This window comes from Lagopus muta, chromosome 7 (assembly GCF_023343835.1).
Source record: "Lagopus muta isolate bLagMut1 chromosome 7, bLagMut1 primary, whole genome shotgun sequence".
Taxonomy (NCBI): Eukaryota; Metazoa; Chordata; class Aves; order Galliformes; family Phasianidae; genus Lagopus; species Lagopus muta.
In genome coordinates this window covers 50,998,802-51,023,883 of record NC_064439.1, presented here as the reverse complement: position 1 = coordinate 51,023,883, position 25,082 = coordinate 50,998,802, and the positions used below count along the sequence as shown (strand labels likewise).

At 42.1% G+C, this 25,082-nt stretch overlaps 1 protein-coding gene across 3 annotated transcripts in view; it reads left to right on the top strand.

Moving 5' to 3' along the window:
- The first annotated feature begins 254 nt into the window (after positions 1-254).
- LANCL2 (LanC like glutathione S-transferase 2) overlaps positions 255-25,082 on the top strand; it is a 36,301-nt gene continuing 11,473 nt past the window's right edge. The window contains exons 1-6 of one of the 3 annotated variants that reach the window (XM_048950506.1): positions 255-535; positions 10,245-10,362; positions 15,315-15,522; positions 18,442-18,589; positions 19,439-19,585; positions 23,077-23,259. In XM_048950506.1, coding sequence (XP_048806463.1) covers positions 335-535; positions 10,245-10,362; positions 15,315-15,522; positions 18,442-18,589; positions 19,439-19,585; positions 23,077-23,259 — 1,005 coding nt within the window. In that variant the 5' untranslated portion in view covers positions 255-334. Of the gene's footprint in view, positions 536-935; positions 1,135-1,213; positions 1,234-10,244; positions 10,363-15,314; positions 15,523-18,441; positions 18,590-19,438; positions 19,586-23,076; positions 23,260-25,082 lie in introns of those variants that run through there. The other 2 variants (XM_048950507.1, XM_048950508.1) reach the window with 2 other exon arrangements.

Genomic DNA, 25,082 nt, shown 5'->3' with positions numbered 1-25,082 from the left:
GCTCGCCGCCCCCTCGCCCCGACTGACGGGGAGGCGAGGCGGCGCCCGCGGTAACGGCGGCCCCCGCTCGCCGCGCCGAGCCGAGTCGCCGCTGCTCGGGGGCGGCGGCTCTTCCGCCCTGAGGCGGCTCGATGTATTGGTGGCCGCTCCTCGCGCCCCCGCCAGCGCCTCGGGGCCGCCGCGGCCCGTCCGACCCCGCGCCTGTCGGGCGGCGGCCGTAGCCGGGAACCGGCGCCGGCCGCGGAGCCGGCACCGCCGCGATTCGTCGCTCCGCCAGGCGGAGCGCGTCCCCGCCGGCTTGCCGCGCGGGGAGGCGGGCCGGGGGCCGGCCGAGATGGGAGAGAGCGTGTCCAAGAGGCTGAAGCTGCAACTGGGCGGCGAGGCGGAGATGGAGGAGCGGGCTTTCGCCAACCCCTACCCCGACTACCAGCCCCAGGGAGCCGCGGCAGCCCACGGCGCGGCGGAGGCCCAGCGGGATCGGGCGCTGCTGCCGCCGGCGGCGGAGGACGCCCTCCCCTTCGGCGCGGACGGGAAGGTGAGGCCCGGCAGGGAGCCGCTCTGCGCGCCTCCGGGCCTGCTGCCAGTCCGGGCCGCCCGCGGCCTGCTTGCGGGGCGGGCCGGGCGCCGTGCCCGAACTCGGGGCTGCTTTCCCCGAAATGGGTGCCGCTCTCCTGCGGTACCGCCTGCGGCCCTCCCAAGTTCGGCTCGGGAAGTGTGTGTTGGGGAGAGGAGATGCGGAGCGGCTCCCCGCCAGCCTCTCGCGGCCCGGCGGCGTCGCAGCCGCCCTGCGTTGAGCAAGGAGGGGCTGCGCACAGGTGGGCGGCAGCGGTGCTCTCGCTTCGGGTATCGCTGGGCCCTTCCCTTCAGTGGTGACTCTTAAGGCATGTGGTTACGTTCCCGAAAACGCTTTATTTTGGGTGGCCTGCAGGAGGCCTGTGCGGTAACGCTGAAGGCAGTTCTATTCTGCTTGTTTTCTTGACACCGTGTGCTGCTGGTGAGCTGCTCTCCCACATGCATCTCAGGCAAAAAATGCATGGGCTGTTTGCACACGAGTTGGTGTAAGCTGCGGAAGGAATGTCATCTTTCCAATGAAGATACTGCGTGGTGACGCTGCTGGAAGTACAAATGCGTGAGGTGCAGAAGTAACTTTTCTCACTCACCTGTGCTTGGGTGAAGTGCAGTGCATGTGAGCATGATAAAACTTAGCAAGGCACATGCTAGCTCTTGGTCAGGGTGAGTTAGAGCTTTTACTAATTGTTGGGAGTGGAGTGAATGAAGCTGTGTGGGTGCACAGAAAGGAGCACTCTTGGGGTTTGGTTTCTTACTGTTTGAGCTTGTTGCAGCTGTCAAAAGCAGATCATGGAGCTTGAAAAGGTTTAAAAAGCAAAGGTAGATTTGTGAGTAAAATCTTGTTTTTACAGAAATCCTAGACAGTAATACCCAGCATTAAATTTTTTTTTTTCTTTTCCTTTTTTCCTTTTTTCTTCCTTTTTTTTTTTTTTTTTCTGGAAAGAACTGTGATTTCTTTTGTATTTGGCTTAAAGTATGAAAAAAACCTATCCGCATGTGTTGAGTTGGAGTATGAAGACAGAGAGGGGGCTTTGCAGTGTTCAAAAGCATGGAACTCCTCTGGAAAAAAAAACAAGTCATCTTCTGTGTTGCACTGAAGCAGTGTAGTTACAGCAACTTTCAGCAGGCCTACTAGGAGTTTTTTCAGCTCTGTGTTTTGCTGGAGAGAGTAGATCTGTGCCTACATTTTCTTTTTGTTTCTGCATCTGCAATTTCTGAGTAATGATTCTATGTATTTCTGGGTTAGAGCATGGCTTGGAGTATGTTTGTGTGTATTTATACTGTTGGCAACATTTGCCTCTAATCAGTCCTTATTCCATACTGCCTTTTTGAGACTTCCTGATGGGTATTTTAGGGTAGTCATTTTGGTTTGCTTTGATTTTTTTTTTTGTGTGTTTATTTTTGTTTGTTTGCTTGTTTGCTGCATTGAACAGACACTAGTCCTGTCAGCGGAACATCTAAGGCGTCTGTGAGGGTGAAAGGATTTTACACAGGTTGGGAGACTTACTGTTCTGTAAACTGTTTTGTGCACTAGCACAAATTTCCAAAAAATGAAATTAGCCTTCAGAAGCTCTATGTGCATTGTGTCTTTTTTTTTTTTTTCCTGCCATCTGCTGATGTGTGCAATGGTGAGAATTGAGTGACTCACATAATGACAGCGAGAACTGTATGGGGTTCTGCTGTTGTCACAGAAGGCACTGCATTATTATGCCCTCCATTTGATTTCATAAGCTGCCATATTTGCTATGTAAAGTTAATCCAGTTGATAAAAGGACAAGGAGCTCTTCAAGTCATTGTCTAGAATGTGAGACAATTGGGGCAAAGTGCTGCGTGTGGATGTGTGTGCTTATATGCATAGGGTATATGTAGGGAAGTTAGAGTGTGGGAGGAAGAGAGGAGCAAACAGGATTTTGGCCTGCTGATTTACTTTTTTAAAAATAGTAGCACTAAAAAAATGACTATTTTGATTAAATATGTATGTATTTCATAGCCTTTTTCATTTCTATTTGAGCTCTATAGCGATGCTTTTCCCTGGAAATGTACCTATAGATGTCGTCTTAGGGTGGTCCAAATGCTTTCAAACTGGAAATGTAAATAGCTAGGGGCAAAGAAATAAATAGATAGCTATAAATTGAAAGCAAAGCATACTTTGTAGTTCATGGGGGTAAAAACAGTTTATCTGTTTAGTTAATTTAATTTTTAATTTGGTTTAGTTGCTTTTTTGGGGAAAGTATTAGTAGTTGAAAAGCAGACATTTTGGTATTTTCCTTTGCATCGTAGAGAGTTCTATTATGAGTTCTCCTGTTCTTAATGGTGGCTGTAGAAGTGTATGGGCCCCTGCGGTTGGGAGCCAAAACATAACTGTCTCGAGCAGTACAGTGCTTTGCTTTCTCCTTCCACTTGAACTGGAGCAGAAGCAGCCTTTAGCTGGGAGAAGTTATCACTTTGCAGGGATAAAGAATATTTACTTATCTTTTGGGTAGTTAATTCAGTATCCCATTCTGAGAATTTAATGGCTTTTCAGTCTTCTTCCTCTTGTGCAATAAAGAGGGGGAATAAGGCCTAAATTTTTTTCCATTGCCTCACTCTTGGTCCCCCTCCTTGCAGTTCTTCCTGTGTTGGTTGAGTTGTCTCACTGAGAATTTCATTTGTTGTGCTGGGAGCAGCAAGGTCCACCTGTTGTGGGACTGACTCTGCAACCACTTGCACTAATGGGGATCGCACCACTTGTGCAGTGAAGGCCAAATTGAACCTCTAGTGCCAAAATTTTTTTTTTTTTTTGGTCTGAGTTGTGGGATATTCCCAAGTTGTGGCATCTGCATTTCTTTCAGACCGCTGCTTTGTTTGGCCATTTTCTGGTGCTCCAGAAAATGCCAGGTGTGTGTGATATTGTAATATTTTAATAGGCTTCTGAATATGACAAGTTGTTTTCTTGTTGAAGGAAAGTTTATTTTAATTCTTGTGAGTCTTGGTCAAAATTCAGGCTGAGAATCATTTTTATTGCCCCTCACTGTGCATTACTAAGGACAGTGTCAGTAGTCTGAGAAGAGAAGCTGCTACTTCTTTCTCACACTGCATATTGGCATCAAATACCATTTAGCACTTCTATGATGCTTTTTGAAGATCTTTCCTAATTTTCAGGACTGGCTTTCATACTTTAATTGGCTTTTAAAACCTGTTTGGCTTTAGCCATCCAGTTCTGAATAAATACACACTTTCTTAGACTAAAACCAAAGTTCTGATCAAATTTTCTTGTATCTGTCCTGTCTTTGCCATTTTCTAGTTTCATCTTGCAGACGTGTTTGCTAATATTCTCTTAGTCACATGAGCAAGTGCAATAGGAGGTAGTAGTGTTTTTTGGTGAAAATAAATGAAATTGTAATATATATGGTAATTGAGTCTGACTACAGAACATTTATGTACTGTCGAATTCACTATGTGGAAGTTCCTGCGCTCTGTGCACCAAAATAATTTAGACAGTACTGGGAGAAATTTTAGCTTTTTTTACAGCTTGTGGAACACTGGAAAATGTTCGAGCTGAGGTGGAGACTTCTGTGTAGTGAGTAAATTTAAATCCCACTCACAGTAGTTTTTTTTATCTTCCTGCCTGTCAAGAAGTAGCACACTGGTATTAGGCTACCTGGAGTACCAGTGGTGTTAGCAGCACTCCTTTGCTTTATCATCCTCCGTTTCCCAGAACATGGGATAGTGTTCTTCAGCATCTATTAATCATGTTAAATTGCATTTGTTTTTGCTATCAGTAAATAGAAGGTTTTTTATGATGATCTAAAATCTTACTCTTTTTTTCCCCGGTCAGTCACCAGTGAGACATATAGCTTATTTTACATGTAAATGCATTAGATACAGCCTCATTTCTGTCTTGCTTTAAATAATTTGTTGTGTAACATGAATGGACTGCTGGCTTTCCCTCTGTTCTCTGAGGTAGGGTGTTATGTGCATTTAAGGTTTATTCCGAAGTTGACATTTGTAATAGTTTGCCTGTAGCTAATGATTCTCTCTTCCTCCTCCTAGCCCACCACCCTCTTTTTTTTCTCACTGTCACTTACATGAAACTAGAGATGGCACTGAAAAATAGGGCAATATGTTCTAAGACAGCAGTGTTTCAAGTAATTTGGTTTTGCAGAAATGGAAGAATGTAATTGAGCAGTAGCAGAGACCCACATTTAACTGTTTAATGGGCTGAGTTATGAGAAATCGTTACCTGATATTTTCAGAGGTGAAAAAATGTTACTGTTGGAGATGTAAAGGTGTTTTGATTTAGGTAGAAACAAAGTAAATCTCGTTTTTATCTGCAAAAATGTGGGTCGCTTCCCAGCTCAACCCTTTGGATTCTGCTCTTGGGCTCCTTGTTTCTGCTCTGCTGTTGCAGGAGCTCTATGGAGTGATCACAGGATCTCATTCCGCTGCAGTAAGCGTATGCTGCAGCACATGGAGTGCAAGACCTGGCTACCTTAGTGTCACTGGCAGAGTTCCCAGTGACTTCACAAGTGCCAGGGTTTCATCTTTCAGTGGAATGCTGCCTTTTGGTTTTTTTTTCTCCTGCTCTTCCTTACCAATGTCTTGTCTTTTATTATGAAACCTAGGAAATGTGGGATAGGTGAGTGGATGGTGAGGTAGATTGACAATAGGCTGATTGGCAAAGCTCAAAGGGTTGTCATCAGCAGATGACCTGGATGAAAGGATTGAGTCCACCCTCAGCAAGTTAGCTGATGGTACAAAGCTAGGAGGAGTGGGTGACACAGCACTGTCCGCTCAACAGCACCTGGACAGACTGGAAAGTTGGACAGGGAGGAACCTGATGAGGTTTAACAAGAGCAAGTGTGGAGTCTTGCACTTGTGTGGGGTTTCCTTCTATGGAGATATTCAAGACCCATCTGGAGAACTATCTGTGTGACCTATGTAGGGTACTTTCTTTATTGGGGGAGTTAGACTCAATGTCTTGAGGTCCCTTCCAACCCATGTGATTCTGTGATTGTCAGCAGGCTGATTTTTGAATGAATCCCTGCTGTGGTGCCAGCTTGAGGTTTATTTTCTTCTTTGTGAAATACTCTTTGCCCTCCCTCCCAAAAAAAACCCCAGCACTGTAGTCTCCTGGTCTTCACCAATATTGAAGTCACTTCTCTCTGAAATGTCTCTGTTCCTTAATCTGATTTGAGCTGAGATGAAATAGAGGAGTTTTGCTTGTTTGATGGATAGTATTCTGCATGTAGGCCATCTCTTCGCTACTTCTGCATAATCATTTGCTTCCTTTTTCAGTCCTCCAAAAGAACTCATAATGATAGAGAAGAATTAACAGAAAGACAGTTGTTTTGGGAACAGATGGTGACAAGAAAGACTGAGATGTTGGCAGCTATTCAGGAAGCTGAGCTCAGTTCTCTGTTGTCTTGCCATCAGGCTACACAGGTTACTTAGATGCATCGTGATGCAATTAGATGATGAGAGGTGTTCTTGAAAAGCACCCTGATATCTAAATATCTTTGAAAAAATTAAATGAAATAACTCATTCTGTGGCTTTCAAATCAGACTATTACTATCCACAGAAGGAGTGCCATGGGCTCCCAGTTGCTCTGTCAGGTTTACATAAGCAGTGTGGTATGCTTATGTGAATCGTTTGAAGCACAAGGTGTGCAAATATGCGTACCTTATTTTAAAGCTTGGAAGACTTCTAAGCTGTGTGCTTCACTTCATTTCCTGAAATCGTAATATAAAGCACGTATATTGCAACTGCATGTTCCTTCATCAGTGATTGGTGCTGCTTTGTTGTAAAGCCACAGCTGTACAGCTGAATGTAATGAAGAAGTTATTCATTAAGAATTGGTGTGTCAGTGCAAGTGATAATTTTTTAGGAGATTATTATTTGCATCGAGATGTATTTGTGCAACTAAAGTGCCAGGTTTACAAAAAAGAATCACTGAAGTTCTTTTTAAGAGTTTTGCAAAATAAAAGAATGCAAATAGAGGAAGGAAGTAATGCGGAGAACAGCGTAATTTGTTCAACATGTCATTAGTGCCAAAGCTGAATGGTGGTATGCTTACATTCCTTAAGTTCGTAGTAGCTTTCAGAAGCCTTTTTATTGGAGTGTAGCTTTGCATTCTGGATTCTGACTCAGTGCAGGAGGAAAGGTACTGTGGTTCAAATACGTAAAAAAACAGTTAATTTGCAAAACAAACGTAGCTGTATTTTTCTGCACTAGTTTTGTTTCATGAGCCTTTCTTGTTAGACAGTATAGTTCTGGGTTCTTATGGGTGTTTCTGGGGGCTAGCACTCATCATTTGTGTTTTGCTGGTCTAAACGTTGAGCAGTGGTTGGTGATATGTTATTCCTTCAGCAGCAGGGGGAGTAACTCAGCAGTTGCATTCCTGGAGTGAAGCATTTCTTGTGAGAGATACTCTTCAGCCCATGTTATCACTGTGTCTTGTGAACGTGAAGTAAATGTGATACTGGTTAGCGAAGAGCAGGTATCCTGATTTTTGTTTTTTCCCAACAGGAATGAGGATAGTGAGTCGCTGGCAGAACAGGCAGAATGCCAGCTGGAATCATCCTCACAAAATGAATATGCTTCTCCTGAAATGAGCTCAGTGCCAATTAGTGTGCCTTATGTGTAACTGTAATGCTTCCATAAGATTCCTTGAAGGAGGTTTATAAACCTTCAAAACCCACCTTTCAACATTAATTTCTTTATGTAATTAATCTCTTGTATGTAGGCATTTCTTATGAGCTTATAGTGGAATCCTATCAAATGAACAGTAACAGTGCTCTGTTGTTAGAGCAGCAGCAAGAAAGAAAGTGATGGAGGAGTAGTTATCTGGGGAAAACTGCTGTCCTTAACCTGTCCACACTGGCATAAACTTGTGATTAGCTTTGTTTATGTTGATAAATGATTATAACCATAATTTAAAAAATCCTTTCATTTTTGCTTTTCCTAGCACTGAATCAAGATAAATGAGTTACAGTTCACATTCTGGAGAGAGGGAAATGCCAGCCTTAGCTAAACTACTTCTGTGGAACTGGTGTTTCAAAAGAGAACCTAGTTGTCCTGATGTCCTAATTCTTTCCTCCTGCCTCTTAAGTAATTTGATCTGGTGTTTGATTAATAAATAACTCATTTTGGTAACAGCAGGTGTATTGTCAGAACAAGAAGGTAACCAGCCTACTTGTGATGTGCAGTAGGTAAATAAACTTTGTAAAACCTTTGTTCACTCTTGTGAGATAAACGGAGCTGTGCCTGCATGCATCAGCTCCTGCTGCTATGCTATATGCCTAAGCTTTGGCACAGCTAGCTTTGGAAGGAGAGAAGCCCTGCCTTTGTGTTTTGTTCACTGGGCTGGCTGAAAGGGCTGGGGGTGGGTTTTTTTTGTATGGATGGTATGGTTTCCTAACAGAAAGATGTTTAATGCCATATCAAAGCTGAAAAGCAGATGCCAGCTTCTTACTGTATTTGGTTCTACTTCTCAAGTTATTGGAGAATGCTAAAGAGAGCTCTTGCTGTTTCCTAGGATAGGCTGGAGTGATATTTGTGCAACATGCTGTGTAATGGCACAATTTCCCTCCCCTATCTCATCACTGAAAAATGGATTTGAACTGTTGACCCTAGACATTTCTGAGTGTGTCAGAGGACTTGAGTGATTCCTGCTATCTTCCTGATTTCTTTATCAAGAGGACAGGCTGAGAGAACTGGGGCTGTTCAGCTTGGAGTGGAGAAGGCTCCAGGGGGACCAGATAGGAAGGCTTTCAGTATCTAAAGGGGCACTATAAGAAGGAGGGGGACAGACTCTTTAACAGGGTCTGTTGTGATAGGACAGGGGGAAGTGGTTTCAAACTAAGGGGAGATTTAGTTTGAGTAGAAGGAAGAAGGTGTTTTGTTTTGTTTTTTAACAGTAAGGCTGGTGAGGCTCTGGAACAGGTTGCCTGGAGAGGTGGTGAATGCCCCATCCTTGGAGACATTCAAGATCAGGCTGGACTGGACTCTGAGTGGGCTGATCTAGCTGCAGATGTCTCTGTTCATTGCAGGGGGGTTGGACTAAATGACTTTTAAACTCCAGAGATTCTGTGATTCTGTGTTTGCATTCATTGCTTGAAGCTCCACTCTGAACAGGATGCAAAATGCGTGTTCTGAGTGATCAGTTGCACAGCAGCACTTGGGATTTTTCTTTTAACTGAACTCCTCTCCTTTTGGAATGTGTTGTAATGGAACAAGAGCTTGCCTTCCTAAATGAGCTAACTTCACTTTCTATAGTGAGAAATCATAGATGTAGACGTGTTTAAATCAAGCAAACCTTCACCAATCTGACTTGTTCTAGCTGTTACTAGGGAGTGTGCAGGGAAGCAAGTGTAGAAACATGATTCAAGTGTATCAAGCACAATTCAGAATGGAGTGGCTAATTCTGTCTGTGAGCTGACAAGTAGCAAAACTGTATAATGCTCTTTTTCTGGATGCTGATGACCACTTTGTTGTGGCACCTGGGTTTGGGGGATGAGAGAGCGCTGCTGGCTTTCTTATTCCTAGAGAGGTTCTATTCTTATTGTTCCTGCCTGGGTAACTAAGACAGGGAAGACAAGTGACACATGATTGGATGTTTCTATAGATAGTGAAAAATTAACATTCACGAAATATTTTTTTGCCCTGTGAAATTAGCATAGATCACTATCTTGTCAGAGTGGTGTAGCTATCTGATACTGATAAAGCTTTTCTTACAGCCCAAGTAGCAAGGATATTTTTTATTTCTTCTTCTCAGGTTCTACTTAAATATAATAAATAGTTTTAATAAATATATTAATAGCAAAAGTTAATTAGCAAGTCATATTGTGTATAATAAAACATTTTTGAGTATTCTTCCTGATGTCTTCACTGCACATGTAAATCTATCCTGTGATGGGAGTTCATGAATGCACTTTTTCATGGAGGTTAGTAGGGAAAACAATTATTTGTTAACTGACTATTTCCATGCTCCATAGTCTTAAGGGAATAATCAGTAATGCATTGACCCACACATTATGTTTAACAAGAGGTGGCAAGATAAAGTGTTCTATGTAGTATTTAGTATATAGTTATCTGTAAACTTTTCTTGCTTGAAAGTAAAAGCAAGGAATGGATAAAATCAAGGGTTTGTTTCTTCAACTTTGTGCCAAAGGGTAAAAAGTATGAGCTAGACCTGCCAAGCTGCTTTTACATATCTTCGTGCCTAGCTTATTTTTTCAAGTGGTTATTCTTTTATAGTTTGCTGCATTTAACAACCTTCTCTCATGATAGAGTGTGCCAATCCTAATGGTATTTTGTGGAGGAGAGGAGAGCAGGAAGTAAGAGGGAGGGCATTTTATGGCTAGATCACTTGCCTTTTTTATGGTGATCACAGACTGAGCAATCAGTTAGATTTTAAAAATAAGATATGAATAAATTATGAATTATATCATTTGAAGTGATGGCTTTGATTTTGACTTGGTCTTAAACACAAATATTTATTTTCCTTTAGCTATTTCTTTGACATTGCTGATTGCTGTATATAATATTTATTCTGCAGTATTTTTTTGTTGTTGTTGTTTGGTGGTTGGGTTTTTTTTGTTTGTTTCTTTTTCCAAACAGAAAAGTAGAACACCTGGCTTCTTGGATTCTTTCCTTTTTGCCTCACTCCTTTTCTCCTTTTTCCTGTTCACAGGTCAGTGCTCAGTTCACAAAACGGATCCAGACAAAAATCAAGGACCTTCTGCAGCAAATGGAGGAAGGGCTGAAGACAGCAGATCCTCACGACTGCTCTGCCTATACCGGCTGGACTGGTAAGAGAGCTAGACAGTGAATGAAGAATGTTTGTTGAATGGCGTGAGTGAGTCTTTTCACAAAAGGACCTTTAGGTATCCTCATAGGAGCAGTAGCAGAACTCTGATACAGTATGAGTTGCTTTCTTTTAACTCTATAACGTTGGTCATTGTTGTCTGCAGTGACTTCCATTGGCTTCAGTGGACCAACAATCTCATTATAGAGAGTTAATAGGCTTTTGTATATTGAGATATACATTTTGCAAAATGAATGGATTTTTTAAGGCTACTTCTTTTGAATTACCTGTCATTTTTTAAGGTTTTATTAAAATTAGTCATTTTCACTTTTTTTGCTCAACTGACTTAGAGCTAGTTAAAACTAAACCTCCCCTGTCTCACTTTAAAACCATTCCCCTTGTCCTATCGCCATCCACCCTCACAAACAGCCATTCCCCCTCCTGTTTATCTGCTCCCTTCAAGCACTGAAGGCCACGATGAGGTCTCCCCACAGCCTTCTCTTCTCCAAGCTGAACAAGCCCAGTTCCCTCAGCCTTTCCTCACAGCAGAGCTGCTCCAGCCCTCTGTTCATCTCAGTGCCTCCTCTGGACCCGCTCCCAGAGCTCCACGTCCTTCCTGTGCTGGGGGCCCCAGGCCTGGACGCAGCGCTGCAGATGGGGCCTCACAAGAGCCGAGCAGAGGGGGACGATCACCTCCCTCTCCTGCTGGCCGCCCCTTTTTCATGCAGCCCAGAACACAGCTGGCCTTGCGGGCTGCAGGCGCACACTGCTGCCTCATGGCCAGCTTCTCGCCCACCAGGACCCCAAGTCCTTCTGCGCAGGGCTGCTCTCAAGGAGATCTTCCCCCAGTCTATATAAAAATACCTGGCAGTGCCCTGACCCAAGTGCAGCACCTTGCACTTGTTCTTACTGAACCTCATTGGGTTCACACAGGCCCACTTCTCCAGCCTGTCCAGGTCCCTCTGGATGCTTCCCTTCCTTCCAATGTATCGAGTGCACTGCTCAGCTTGGTGTCATCTGCAAACTTGCTGAGGCTGCACCGGAGGGTAGTTTGGCTCTGCTGTTTTGTCTGTACAAAAATGTTAAAATGAGCATGTGGGAAGGAATGGAATGGAGGTAAGATTGCAAAATTGTGAATTATATGAAGAGGAATATGTGTGTGCAAGTGCTGTTTATCCCTAAACACCACTGTTCTTTTACTTTGCAGTACTAATGCTGTCAAGATATGAGTGAACCCTAGTGATCCTTTAGGCAGAGCCTGCAGATGTCAAGCCTGACACAGCCACTGCTCTTCAAGCTGCCAAAACACTTTTTCATCTTGGCCTCTAAAGTGCTGCTTTGCAATTACAACGGCAAATTGTATTCCTGCTCTATCTTACGCTTTAGACATTCTTCTGATTTTATCATAGCATGTTTGATGTGTGCCATGAGGAGATCTGTTCTGTTATCTCTGCAGAGAGGGGGAAGCAGCCTGAAAAAGCTTTCCAGGCTTTGCCCATGCTTAGTCTTAATTTTGGCAGTGGAAATGCAAAATTTCTTCACTTTCTTCTTGATATTTCAGCACAGACAGTACTGTGGGTGGATGAGTGGGGATGTTTTAGACAATTCATGTGTAAACAATAGGTATGTTTCAAGGTCTAAGACTGGCTGGTAAGTGAGTGCAGCAGATGTCAAGTAGCCAAGAAGGCCCATGATATCTTGGGTACATGAAAAAGATCATGGCCAGCAGGTTGAGGGAGCTTATCATCCCCTTCTACTCCGTGTTAGTGAAGCCTCGTCTAGGATACTTAGTCCACAACTGGGCTCCTCAGTTCAAGCAAGACAGGGAACTACTGAAGGGTCACCTGCAGAGGGCCACAAAGATGGGGCCTGGAACATCTCCCTTTTGAGGAGAGGCTGAGAGATCTGAGGCTTGTTCAGCCTGGAGGAGGGAAGACTGAGAAAGGATCTGACAAATGCTTATAAGTATCTAATGGGGGGAATCAAGATGATTTAGACAGATTCTTTCCAGTGGTGCCTAGCAGCAGGACGAAGAGCAGTATGCACAAACTGGGACATAGGAAGTTCCACCTGAACATGAGGAAAAATTTTTTTTACTGTGAGGGCGACAGAGCATTGGAACTGCTCAGAGAGGTTGTGGAGTTTCCTTGTCTGGAGATATTCAAAACCTGCTGTCTCGCTCCAATTTATAGGAGGAAAAGGAGGTTCTTTTAATGTATGTATAGCTGACAGTGAGATTAAGACACGGCAGGTCAAATGTTAGCCCAACCAGTTTCTTACAAATCCTAGTCGTTTAGGGAGATGGGGAAGGGAAGATGGGCAATAGAAAAGATAGGAAATAAAAGCAAGGAGTCTTTGTAGGAAGCAAGAGGAAGATAGTCACCGCCATGGATTCCAGCTTTGCTTGTAGGTTGATCTTCAGTAGAGGTGGGTCATTGGGCGTTGTTGTTCAGTTGATGACGATGATGGCGATGACGGAGACAATGGAGAAAGTTTCCAATTGCTGTACAGTATTATAAATAAGTCCAAAGTGGTTGAGTCAGCTCCTTTTGGAGAGACAGCTTCTGGCTTTTGGATCTCTGCAGGAACTCCTTTTGTTCCCATCTTCTGGGCCTTGCCAGCAGATAAGAGGGAGTATGGAGGTGCCCACTTGTATCTTGCCTTCACAGCATACAATGGTATTATCCCCCAGTCTCCCATAGCAAGCTGGAGTTATTTGGTCACAGGCCAGGTCTTCCACCATTAAACAGTCCTGAGCACTCTCTTCTGAAGGCAAACAGCTCCAAAGAAATGCTTTTAAATGTAAAATTGTCCACACAGTGATGCTGACTGCCACACAGCAACATCCACCTCTCATCTAGATAAGTCAGTCTTATTGCAAGAAATTGCAAGAAATGCCTTAGAAAGCATACTTTGAGCCAAAAACAAAGAAGGGTTCAAACACTTGCCTGAACGCTTTCCTGTGTTCCTACAGTATGGAGCCTGCTTTAGCCAGGCGACTTGGATGAGAGATAGCTTTGAACCTCAGCAATTGTGTGATTCTAACACCATGACTGACAGCAGACATTACTGAGCATGTTGAAAGTTAGTTATAAGCTAAAACTAACACAACCATCGTTAGCTGAACAAGTAATGCACTCTAATGAGAATTTTTTTTTCTGTTATATAGAAGGATTGCTAATTACATTTGCTTCAAGCTGTAAAATTCTTGCAAGGTTTCTGTGGAATTGCCTCAATAAAAATACTAAAATGGTCTGGATTTTGAAAAACTTAATGAAAATACTTTCTCCCCTGTTGTCAGCAACTGCGAAACTGCGAGACCCCCCCGCGGGGTCTGATGTGTTAAGCTCCCTCCCTGCTCTAATGATTGATGTGTGGTGTGCGCCCTTGGGGGCGTAGACGAAGTAATTAAGCTATATAAGGTAGTGTATACAGGTAATAAACGCCATTTGCTGCTCATCATATTGGTGTCACCTCAGTAATTGGCCAAGCTGCGGTCTCCCGGGGAATCGGAACGGGCGCGTACTGCAACACTCCCCAAGCTTGCTTCTTGCAACATTTTGCTTGAATGTGAAAATCAGAAAGTAAAAGCCAAATCTGAAAAGAACTGCCCTGCTTGCTATGTACCAAGTCTTGACAAATATTAGTGGAGGTGAGCAGTACTGAATATTGGCTGAACATGTACTTTGGAAGCATCTTCAAAATCTTGGAGTGCTTATTGTTGTCACATACCAATATTAAAACCCATGGTAGAGTCCATTGTGCTTATATCCTAATACAAATACTGTTTGTACGTGGCAAATGTCTTGGAGCATTTTGCACAAGAAAGGGTTGAATAATCTTGACCTCATGGCTAATTTCCAAACACAGCCTTGATCTGCATATTTGGTGCAATCTGAGAAAGAATTGTAGAAATGCCAGTCAGGCCAACAGCCTCAGAGGCAGTGTTTTCCTGCCATTGCTTTGATGAAGGTGATACTAAATAGGCCACAATCTCCTGTGCCACTGAGTTGGCCTAACCAAGCTCTGTAGCAGCCTTCTCAGAGTCATCTGTATGTGCCTTTTCAAGGCTGACCAAGAGAACATCTGAGCATGTACCACTGCTCTTATGGTTCCATTCTTGTACTCCTCAAAAAGCCTCTCGATGAAACTAAGTGTGTCTAGTTTGTTCTCCACTTTATTCATGGCACAGAAGAATCTCCTCCCTGCTCAAAAAAGAGGAGTTTGAGTTGCAGCATGGTCAGAAGATACATTTATTGCTTCTGTGCATGTATACTTCTAGTTGGCCAAGAAACATCCGCTTAGAGTTGTTTCACTTTGTTAAAAGCTGCAATGATATAGATTTAAGGTTGGGTTTTGTTTTGTTTTAAATGAAAACTATATAATCATTGTAATGGAGTAAAGCTTGATTTAATCTTCCAGCATTCTCTTAGGACTTGTTCGCTTTCTGGCTTTTACAAGCTAGCTTAAATCTTAAGGTGTTATCATGCCATTGTGAAATTCATTCAGGCGTTATAAACAAATTGGCAACTTGAATCCAAGAACTGCTTAAAATATCCTTTTAAAAATCAAATGGGAAACAGGTCATTTTTTGCCTATAACAGATGAGTATTGTGAAGTGAGTGTGCTTGGTTGTAGGTATACTTGTTACCCTAAGATTTTAAATGATTTCTTCTCCAAGCTTTAGTACCTGAGTCACGAATTGTCTTAATTCTGTGCTAATAGTGGATGTTCTGTTGGGCTTCAGTCTAACAAATTTAGATGTTTGTCGTGATCCAAATAGAAATGTAATAAAGACAGACTGATGTGTTCCTATTGCAAAGCTAGGACCCTTAGCTGAAGTGCTTTAACTGACCAAATATCTCTTCGATTTACTGTTCAGTGGCTCTAAAGATGGTAACGTGATGTATTCAGAAGGGAAAATTAATTAATCTCTTTCTCATGTGTTTTTTTCAGGCATTGCCCTCTTGTATCTCCAACTGTACCGTGTCACAAAGAACCAAAGCCATTTGCAGCGATCTCTCGATTATGTGAAGAGAATCCTTCGCAATCTGAATGGCAGACGAGTTACTTTTCTCTGTGGTGATGCTGGGCCGCTGGCAGTGGGTGCAGTAGTTTATCACATGCTGAAAAATGAAAGTGAATCTAAGGAATGTGTTGCTAGGTAAGTGGTAGAAGGTGGGAAAAGCTATGACCTTCTTTTGTAGAGTTCAGTAAAATTAGCAATTTCAGTCATGGAGGACAAGATTAAAACATGGAGGTACTTTCTGTACTGATGTATTTTCAGTAGAATACAGGATTGACTTTTAGCATTATTAAATCTGGCTTACACTTGTATTTAGTGGGTCACTGAGTCTTCTAAGTTGCTCTAAGAACAGGATGTCCTGGACATATCTGTAGTGCATGCACATTTTCATTTTTGTTACAGTAATAGAAGTTGCACACCTTTCATTGACAGAATGTAGTGCTTGTGCAGTATGTGATGCTTTCTGTAAAGCACGTGTTAGCAGTTTTGCAGCATGCCTTGCCCCATCAGAATTTGCATACTAGCTTCATGTCATCATCTCTGGTTTATGTTTGAGCATATAATCCATCTTTTTGTAATCTAGAATCCTAGTTTGAATAATATCAGTTACTGTTCCTGAATGAATATTTAAATTTTGAAGTGAATGAAAGGTTTGTTCCTTGCTTTTAGCGTTGATAGTTAGCTTAGACATGTCATTTTAGATGCAGCTAGGAAGGCAGTGTTTCTGTAAGGCATGAAGCAAAAATGAGCAAAATGAGATCAGCAGTGAATCTTTTAATCTTACCTGCGCTTGGGAACTCCTTTCCAGAGGACTGAGAAGGAGGTTAGTTTGAGAATTTGCTCCTTTACATCCTTCCGTTTCCGCCCCCCCCCCAACTCCCCTTTGTTTGTTTGTTTTGTTTAGAAATGCCAGGGATGCTCTGAAAGCAATAGCTTCTATTTTATTATGTTGGCTCACAACATAAGAGGCAGATGTTGGTGGCATGGCGATAGAAGATGAACCTTCCTGCCAGTATTCCATTACATTTTGTTGCCACATGACATGCTCACACGGGAACAGAAAGAAAACCCTGTGCAAGTTTGTCATGATCCACTCAACCAGTACTAGCTTGAAAGTGGCAGTTTCTTGAATTGCATCATGACAAGACATAGCTACAGTTACATAGTTATGTAGACACCATTACAGGATGGAATCAAAGTGTCACTCCGTGGGGTGATGACATATGAATTCCCCATAGAGTAAAAAGTTGAAGATGCAGTCCTTAGTGGCTAAAGTGATGCATCTTGTCTTTTGGGATAGAAAAGGGGTGATCCTTTTGGACTCTCTGGAACCAGGGCAGACCATCAGCTCTTGACTACTACGTTGTAATGCTGACTAAGCTAGAGGCTGGACTTCTACAGTCAGGCCAGAGAAGATAGCTTTTGTCTTGCAGCATTATAATACCAGCCCCCATACCAATTTGAAGACAATGGAGTGTATTGCCAGTCTTGACTGGATTGTCCAACCCACCCACTGCATAGTCTGAATGTGGCACCTTCTGACTTCCATTTGTTTGGGTCAATGAAGGATGAACTATGAGGGCAGTGTTTTCCTAGAACAAAACAGTTGTGAAACAGTGGATTTCTCTGCTGGTGAGGATTTTTACAAGCAGGTAAAAATCCTTGCATGCATGGCTCTTGTTCATCACTGGCAAAAATGTATAGCTAGTGGTGGTGACAGTGTTGAAAAATAGTGTTTTGTAGTTGAGAACTTGCTCTATCAGTTTTATTGTGCTTTTGGTATGTGTTGTAGTTACCATGAAAATCAATAGGAGGTGTTACTTTTGGAGTGACCTACATCTATTCAGGATATCAGCAGTGAGAGTTGCATTGTAGATGTCAAAGTGTATATATGATTGCACTTACAACTTTTTACCTTGAAGCTGTCTAGCTATAGTATGACTTGAATAATAAAACCTAACAGTGGGCATTTAAAAGAACGTAATTTAATTGCAAGTCCAAAGAGTAGTTCCATGAAAGGAATAATAACAGAAAGCTCGTTTTTTGTGGGTAGCTGTTCACAGATACTAAGCAGTGACAGTGTGAACAAACCACTGAGGTCTGTGTTTTTGCTCCAGCATGATGCTAACATTTCTGCCAAGTAATTGCTATTAAGGATATCTGGGAATAGATCTTCCTCTTAATCCAGATTATTTTTTCCCCTCCCCAAATTTAAAATCTGATTATCCCCATGGTTTCATCTAATAGCTAGTTTTAGTTAGTGAAAAATAAGAACAGAGAGAGAAAGAATGGGAAGGATAACAATTTCTCTGCTTCTCAGTTTGAAAGCAGACTGGTAGAGTAATAGCAGGAATGCTCAGTGGAGCATGTGAGAGTTGCAGTGCCCGGCCCAAGGTGTTTTTCCGCTACTATAGGCAACCAAACACTTCTGCATAATAGCAACACTCTTTCTAAACTGTATTAGTAATCATGTGAAAAAATGCGTATCTAGAGAAGGGGAGTGCAGAGTGTTTTTTTTCTCCCCTCTGAAGCATCTATAATTAAGAGTCCTTGCTCAGGTGAAATTACTAGAGGTTCCAGGAGTTTTCATCATTCTTCCCATTCATTTATAGCTACTTTTACAATTTAACTGACATTTCTTTTGATTGATCTCTGAGATCAGAAGTGATGTAACTGGCATCTGGGAATCTTTTTGCTTCAGTGCAAATTAGTTGTCAGATAGCATCTCCAGGTTGGTGTTCCTGGTCTCTCTTGGAATCAGCGTTAGCTCTAGATTGGAGTAGGTTTCCAGCCCATTACCTGTATATGTGTTTCTCTCTGCCTGGAAGCCACTTATTTCACTATATTCACTGGCTCCAAGTTGCCTGTCTGTCAGGGACAGCACATATGTGTTACTCTGGTGTGTAGAGCTGGCAGCCAGCTGAGGAGATGACGAAAGGAAGTTATGGGACTTAAGTACTGTAACTGCTTCTGTTTTGATGGTTTGTGCAATGTATAGGCCAGTATAGTGTCTAGAGAAGATGCTTTATCTCACCCTACTGTTCTTGTCTGATGCAGGCTGTTGCAGCTGCAAAGGACAGTCATAAGCATGGATGCTGAACTTCCAGATGAGCTGCTTTATGGCAGAGCTGGTTACCTGTATGCCTTGCTCTACCTGAATACAGAAATTGCTTCAGACACTGTTCCACAGTCCATTATCAAAGAGGTAGGACTTTTTTTCTCTCCTCAATGCCACAGTGTATGGCAGAAGAAGGTGATGACAGTTACTTCAAGTGGGATACAGGTACTACAGAGCATTAACGGGTTATAAAGAAGGAATACTGGCTCACCCCTTCCAACAACCTGTGACTGCTCAAGAGAAGTATGGTCTCTATCTAAGAGATGCTACTTCTTCAGCTGTTAACCCATAAATGAGGGTGAGGAGGAGTGGATCCAGGCTCCACCCCTTTAGCCATGCCTTCTCACCTGATGCTCAGCCATTGCTTCAGGCTGTGACCTGGCAGTTCCACTGCACAGAATACTTGTGCAATTGGACTGGAATCATTCCTCATGTAATTCAAGGGATTGGGAGCATGAGGCTGGAGAGGAGAGAATCTACAACTACAAACTCAGTCTCTTTCCCTGCTGCCTGGCTGAGATTGAAATGGAAGCTAACGTGGTAGGTCTGCAGGTAGCTATGGAAATGGATCTGCTGTGAAACTGGGCTTGGAGCAGTTGAGGGTGAGAAATCGTTATGGAAAACCTGGAAAACCTTAGGAAAGAAGTGTGAAGAGGGAGAATTCAGTGGGGAACCTGCATGTCTTCTTCAGATACCAGAACCAGAGAGGGCAGGCCTGGAAAAAACTGACGAGAAGTTTTTAAAATTCAGTTTCTCTTATAAATCTAAGTGATTCTGTCACTGCGGCAGAAACTTCCTTCTTACCTCAGTACTCAAGTCCAAAGGAATATCATGGTCATTCTGTTTATTGTGGCTTATATTCAGTGTGATTCTAGTCACGACAAAACTCTCTGAATCAAAGCAAATGAGATGGAAGGGATGTGTTTTCTTTCTTAGGTAATAGATGCCATTATTGAATCAGGGAAAAACTTCTCGAAGGAGGAACGTAAAACAGAGCGTTGTCCTCTGTTATATCAGTGGCACAGGAAGCAGTACGTTGGAGCGGCCCACGGCGTGGCTGGGATCTATTACATGCTAATGCAGGTAAGAGTGTCTTCCGTGGGCTGGGATGAAACGCCAGTGATGTCTTGTTTTGCATCAGAAGATCTCCATTTCAGGTTTCAAGCATGCACAGTGCAGTGTTGTGGTAGGTCAGGGATTCAGAAATAGGGGTTAGACCCTGCAGCAAAGAACAGCACTAAAAAAGGTCCCAGTGGCAGAAGAAAACTGTGGCTTGTCTATCCTTGCATTGGTGTGAATTAAGCCTTGCCTCTCAGCATCAAGGCTTCTCTAATGCTCCTGTTAGGCCTCCGTCTGGGGGACTCATTTTTCTGCAGTTTACTCCAGGATGTCAATGTTGTGTTGTGCATGCGTGGCAAGACCTATGTCCTTGCCCCGGAGTACACCATGTATTTGTGAGTGTGCGTGGGTTGCAGTTGAGAGCATCAACATTCTGAAATTTTCTATCCTCAAGAGAGTCAGGTACTCATCCTCATGTTTACTTTTTCTGATACTTGCAGTTAGGCAAGCTAAATATTCATTTAGCTCAGCATCCATCACTCTTCAGTTTTTGCTATTTCAATTTTTGCTGTTTTTCAGTGAGTGATCACTGCCTCCTGTCCTTCGTGTCCTTTTTTTCTTCTGTGACTTATTTTTTTCCTACCCTGTTGAAGTTTAAGGAAAATTGTCCTTAATCACATACTCAGTATGGTTTTATTAATTTATGCTCTTCCTTTTCTGCCTCTCTTCTCTCTCTGCCCCCCAAAAATCTGATGTTCCTGATTGTGTTTCTGACCCCTGCTCTTCTCTTCATGTTTTACTGAGATACCTCTCTTTTGTATACCTGTATATCGTACTTAAATCCCTTCTTCCCCCTGCTTTTATATCCTCAAATAGTATTATGTTTTTCAAGACAGACCTGTATGTCTGTTCTTTTGTTGTACAGTCTGGAAGTAGATCCCGTATGTTTCATTACTGAAGTTGGCCATAAAGCTGCAGAATCTGTATCATACAATTTTCTGGTTTTGGAAGATGCTGCCGGTCTATGCATCATCGTAAATGGTAATTTTCTGATCGGCTTATGGAAAATGACTGTCCTTCAGGCAAGTGGAAGGAATGTACATCCTCACCTCTCAGCCTAAAGATCTGTACAGATGCTCTTCGCAAAAGTGACTGAGGTAGCATTAACTGTTGCCACTGCTCAGCCATTCCTCTTTTGCAAAAGATGCTGTGACTTTTCTGCGCCTGCTTCAGATCAGCTCACACCACTTCTACCAGTAGTTCATGCTAAAGCAGCTGACTTTGATGTGGAAGTGGGTGATGCTCTGCTGCCTGGGGTCTTTTGTACAGTGGACATCTGCTGATGCCTCAGGATGCTCTAATTTACTGTGTCCTTATCTTCACTTCCTGCTGTCCTTGATGGTTTCTTGGTGGTTCACCCTTTCCAGCTCTCTCATCTTACCTCACTTCCCTTTTTTTTCACTGGGTTTTCTGAGAAACATCCATTTCTTTAAAGAAGTCTTTTTAAAGACTCCATCCTTTATTTGCTATTCAAAGTCTGATACCACAAATGCAGTGTGTTCTTGTTTAAGCTCTACTCTATCTACATGGTAAAATCATAAATGTCTTTTCCTTTACATCTAATTGCTGTTTTTAAGAATTACCACAAAGCCATTGTTTATGCAGCATTAGATTACTGTCTTTTCACTGTACATTAAACATTGTGAGTCATACAGAGTTGAGTCATCTGCAGCAGATGAAGATGACGTGTCAAAGTCCGTCCTTCCCCCCCATCCCTCCTACTCCATGTGAGGAAAATTTGTCTGTATATTCAGCAAAAAAATCATTATATGATTTGCTGGGTGGTTGTTTGGTAACAGAGAAAGCATCCAAATTAGCACCTGAGATACAAAGACCACCAATTACTGCTTCTGTGTAATATCTTTGTGAGGGAATGTGTCTAGGATCTTCTTATAGACAACTACAGTGAGCGTAAGGGCTCAGCAGTGTTAAGTAAGTAATCCAGGAGGGAGAGAAGGTGATTCTGTAGCTGGGAAATCTCCAGCTCCTTCACTGATGCTGAAACAAAAATATCTATTTGAGTATCTGTCCTCTTGGCTAGATAATGAGGACACATATCAGTATGTGCTATTGACAGTTAGGTGCCAGGAAACTCAGCAGTTCAGGAGAAAGGAACTTGCTTGTGCATAGATCTTTGTAGAAGCATAAGGTGAGAAGGTATGTAAAGAATTCTGTTCTTGTGACAGTCATTAGCTCACTTAAACCCTGCTCTGTGCTTGCCTTGCACAGCTCAAAACTGAATAGCACTTACTGCTGGTGCCTGTCTTACCTTTTGCTGCAGGATTCCAATATGAAATCAGAATCCTGAAACAAAGATTTTATGAGACCTTCCATACTCTGGGCTTCTAAACTTCAAGGTGTTCTTAATGAGTAGCTGATCTATATTCAGGTGTCCTTGCACTCAGAAAAGGACAGAAGAGGAATTTGCTCTAGTGATATGGTGGGCAGGAGTCCAGCATAGCTTTCCTAACTGAGGTTAAGTAGAGATTATTTCAGGTTACTAAGAATATAGATACTTAAAGTCATGTAGCTGTAGGACTATGAATGATAGCAGCATTCTTAGCCCTTGAATGCGAATGTGCTGGTAGGAAACAATAAAATTGTATGACATAATCAGCAAAGACAAGTCATTTATAACCAAAATAGACCAGTTATTAGCTTCTGTAGACTCCCACAGTTGTTCCACCAGTTGCTAGAACTCATTAAATTATCCAGGCTGTGTAAAAATAGAGAGCTTTGTTATGAAAATACTGTGAAGTGGGCCGGTAGAGGAAGGAATATCAACTGAGAACAGCTACAGACCTACAGACACTGAGGAAGTGCAGTTTGATGGATACATTTGCCTTTTGGGAAGGATGTAAACTAAGTGAAAGAAATAGATTATTATTCTGAATCCTTCTTTCCTAAGGATGAATGCGTAGAAAAAAGATACTTAATTGCTTTGAGAAGTAGCTGTTGCTTCTGACATTAGAGATGCAGTTTTATAATCCATAGCTTCATGGAGTTCTGTTTGCAATGGAAAACTTCAACCTTAATAAACGTTTGTCAGGTTTGTCCGCGTTAGTTATTTTTAAAATGGATAACCCACTGTGTTTTAAGTAAGCATTATAAGCAACTAATCTATAAAACTCTCTTCTTCCTGTGAGCACTCTCTCAGTATTAAGATATAAACAGAAGCATCTTGAAGGCTGCGTTCTGTTCTCAGTTCTTCTGTAGTCTTTCTGTGTCACCTCAAGTAAGACAGGTAACAACTTGGTGTCCCAGTTTCTTTATGTTTGTTGTAACGCTCTCTTTGTAAGGATATTGTGAACAGACACTAATTAAATCTGCCTGAAGTGACAAAGGATTTTGGATCAAGGGCGTATATGTAGAGTAATGGAAAATAGGGCACATAATTGTTGATACCCAATTTATTACTACTTTGATTTTGTTTTTTTTTTCTGTGTTGTCTTTAGCCAATTGCAAATGTGGATCAGGAGACCCTGACAGAGTTGGTGAAGCCAAGCATTGACTATGTGCGCCATAAAAAATTCAGATCTGGGAATTACCCATCGTCGCTGAGCAATGAGACTGACAGATTGGTTCACTGGTGCCATGGTGCCCCTGGAGTCATCCACATGCTCATGCAAGCTTATAAGGTGAATCATTCTGTGTTTGTATAAACCCTTTTTTTTTTCCTTTTTTTTTTTTTTTCTTTTTTTTTTTTTCAGAAGGACCTGTACGTAGGCCTGTTGGATTCTAAGTCCTGTGTTTTAAGTCTTTCTGGATCTAGGCTTTCAAATGAGAACCCTGGGCTAGGCACCTGAATATCTCAGAATTCTATGTACGAATGTTTGTAAAGAAGTAATAAATAAAATTGCTTCTTGGGACGTGAGTTGTTAATAGACTTGAGGCTTTCTTGAAAAAGCGCCAACGTAGTTCAGCAGCTTGATATCAGAATCCTGGTTCTGAGCAGTTCTGGCCTAAGTTATTTTAATCTTCATCCCAAGCATTTTAAGAATTATGTTGGTTTTTAAAAATGTAGGTTCATGTGTTTTGCTAAAGAATGTCTTTCTGAATTACTCCATTATTTTGTGATGGTACTTCAGAACTTAATGTCAGAACAAAGATGCCAGGCCCATTCTAGTGTGTAAATGTAACTCCCTAGGTATCATGAGCCTCCTGCTTGCTCCTTTCCATCCTTAACTAGATTGGCTATCTTGCTTGTGTTGTGCGCTTCTGATTTGCATGACTTTTGAAAGTGTACCATTTAATTACATTTATGCAAATTTATTTCTGCATTTGACAGGCCTCTTTGGCAGATTCCTTGGTTGGCTTTTGGGTAAGCTGATAAAAAGCAGGTTTTGTTTATGGAATAATTACTTACGCTGCTACCTGTAAAATGTGAACTCTTACAGCACTGCTAAATGCAGCAGCAGTCACATTTGCATTTGCTTTGGACTGTAGTAGGAGGCTGGCTTATCACTGCAGACCTTTCCAAGGAATAGGACCAAGTTCTGCTTAGCAGTTTTCCTTTGTCCTCTTTTTCTGTGACAAAGTGATGCTTTCTCTCTTTTATCTGCTCTTTGAAAGATTAAGAAAAATTGGAGTATGTTGTGCTTTCTCATCAAGCACTGGGACTTCTGATAACAGACAGCAGCATTAATCCTGGAAATCAAATGCTGTTGCCAGACCTTCATTTGAAATGTTACTACTGAGTAGCTGACAGACCTGATCAGAAAGGGAGATCTTCTTTATCAAGGTTATGGATTTACTAGAAACACTTAACATTCAAGATCTTACCTAATAAATAGCATCTTTGCAGAGGATGCCATCTGCAAAAAAGCATCTGCAGTAGTGTGTAAATTATTCTTCTTTCTTTGTCTTGTTAATCTATTGTGTGACTCAGGCACAGGAGAAGAGAGTGTTATGTAGATGGAAGTCTGTGGTGCTGTTCAGCTAAGCTGCTTGGTGTTTCTTTTTCTGCTCCCTCAATGGGCTCAAAATTTGCTTCAGTTGTCTTCAAAATGCACTTCAGTATATTTTGTAAATCTGATCCTTTGCCCAAATTGGCTTTACCTCTGATTACTTCCCATGCAGATACTAACCAAGGTAATGGAGTGCTTCTACTTCTGCTTAAGATAGAGAAGAGAGCCCTGTTCTTTGCAAAGAGATACTCTTGCATTTTTTGGTATGAAGTTGAAAGCAGGCAGTGAATAACCAGTGAGAATTACTCAGAAGGATGAGAACCTAGCTATTCAGGACCAAATTTGATGCCCAGTGTTGTTGCATTTCTTGGAAACAAGAATTATATTTCTCTATTTCAAATCAGATAATATAGTGATTTGGGACTGGGGGAGGGGAGTATAAGAGGATCATGTACCCTTCAAATTGATTGCAGCCTGTGGAACCAAGGGCCATGAACTTGTGAGTTTTTTCTTTGGGATCCTCATTTTAGATACAAAAGCATTAACACTTTCCT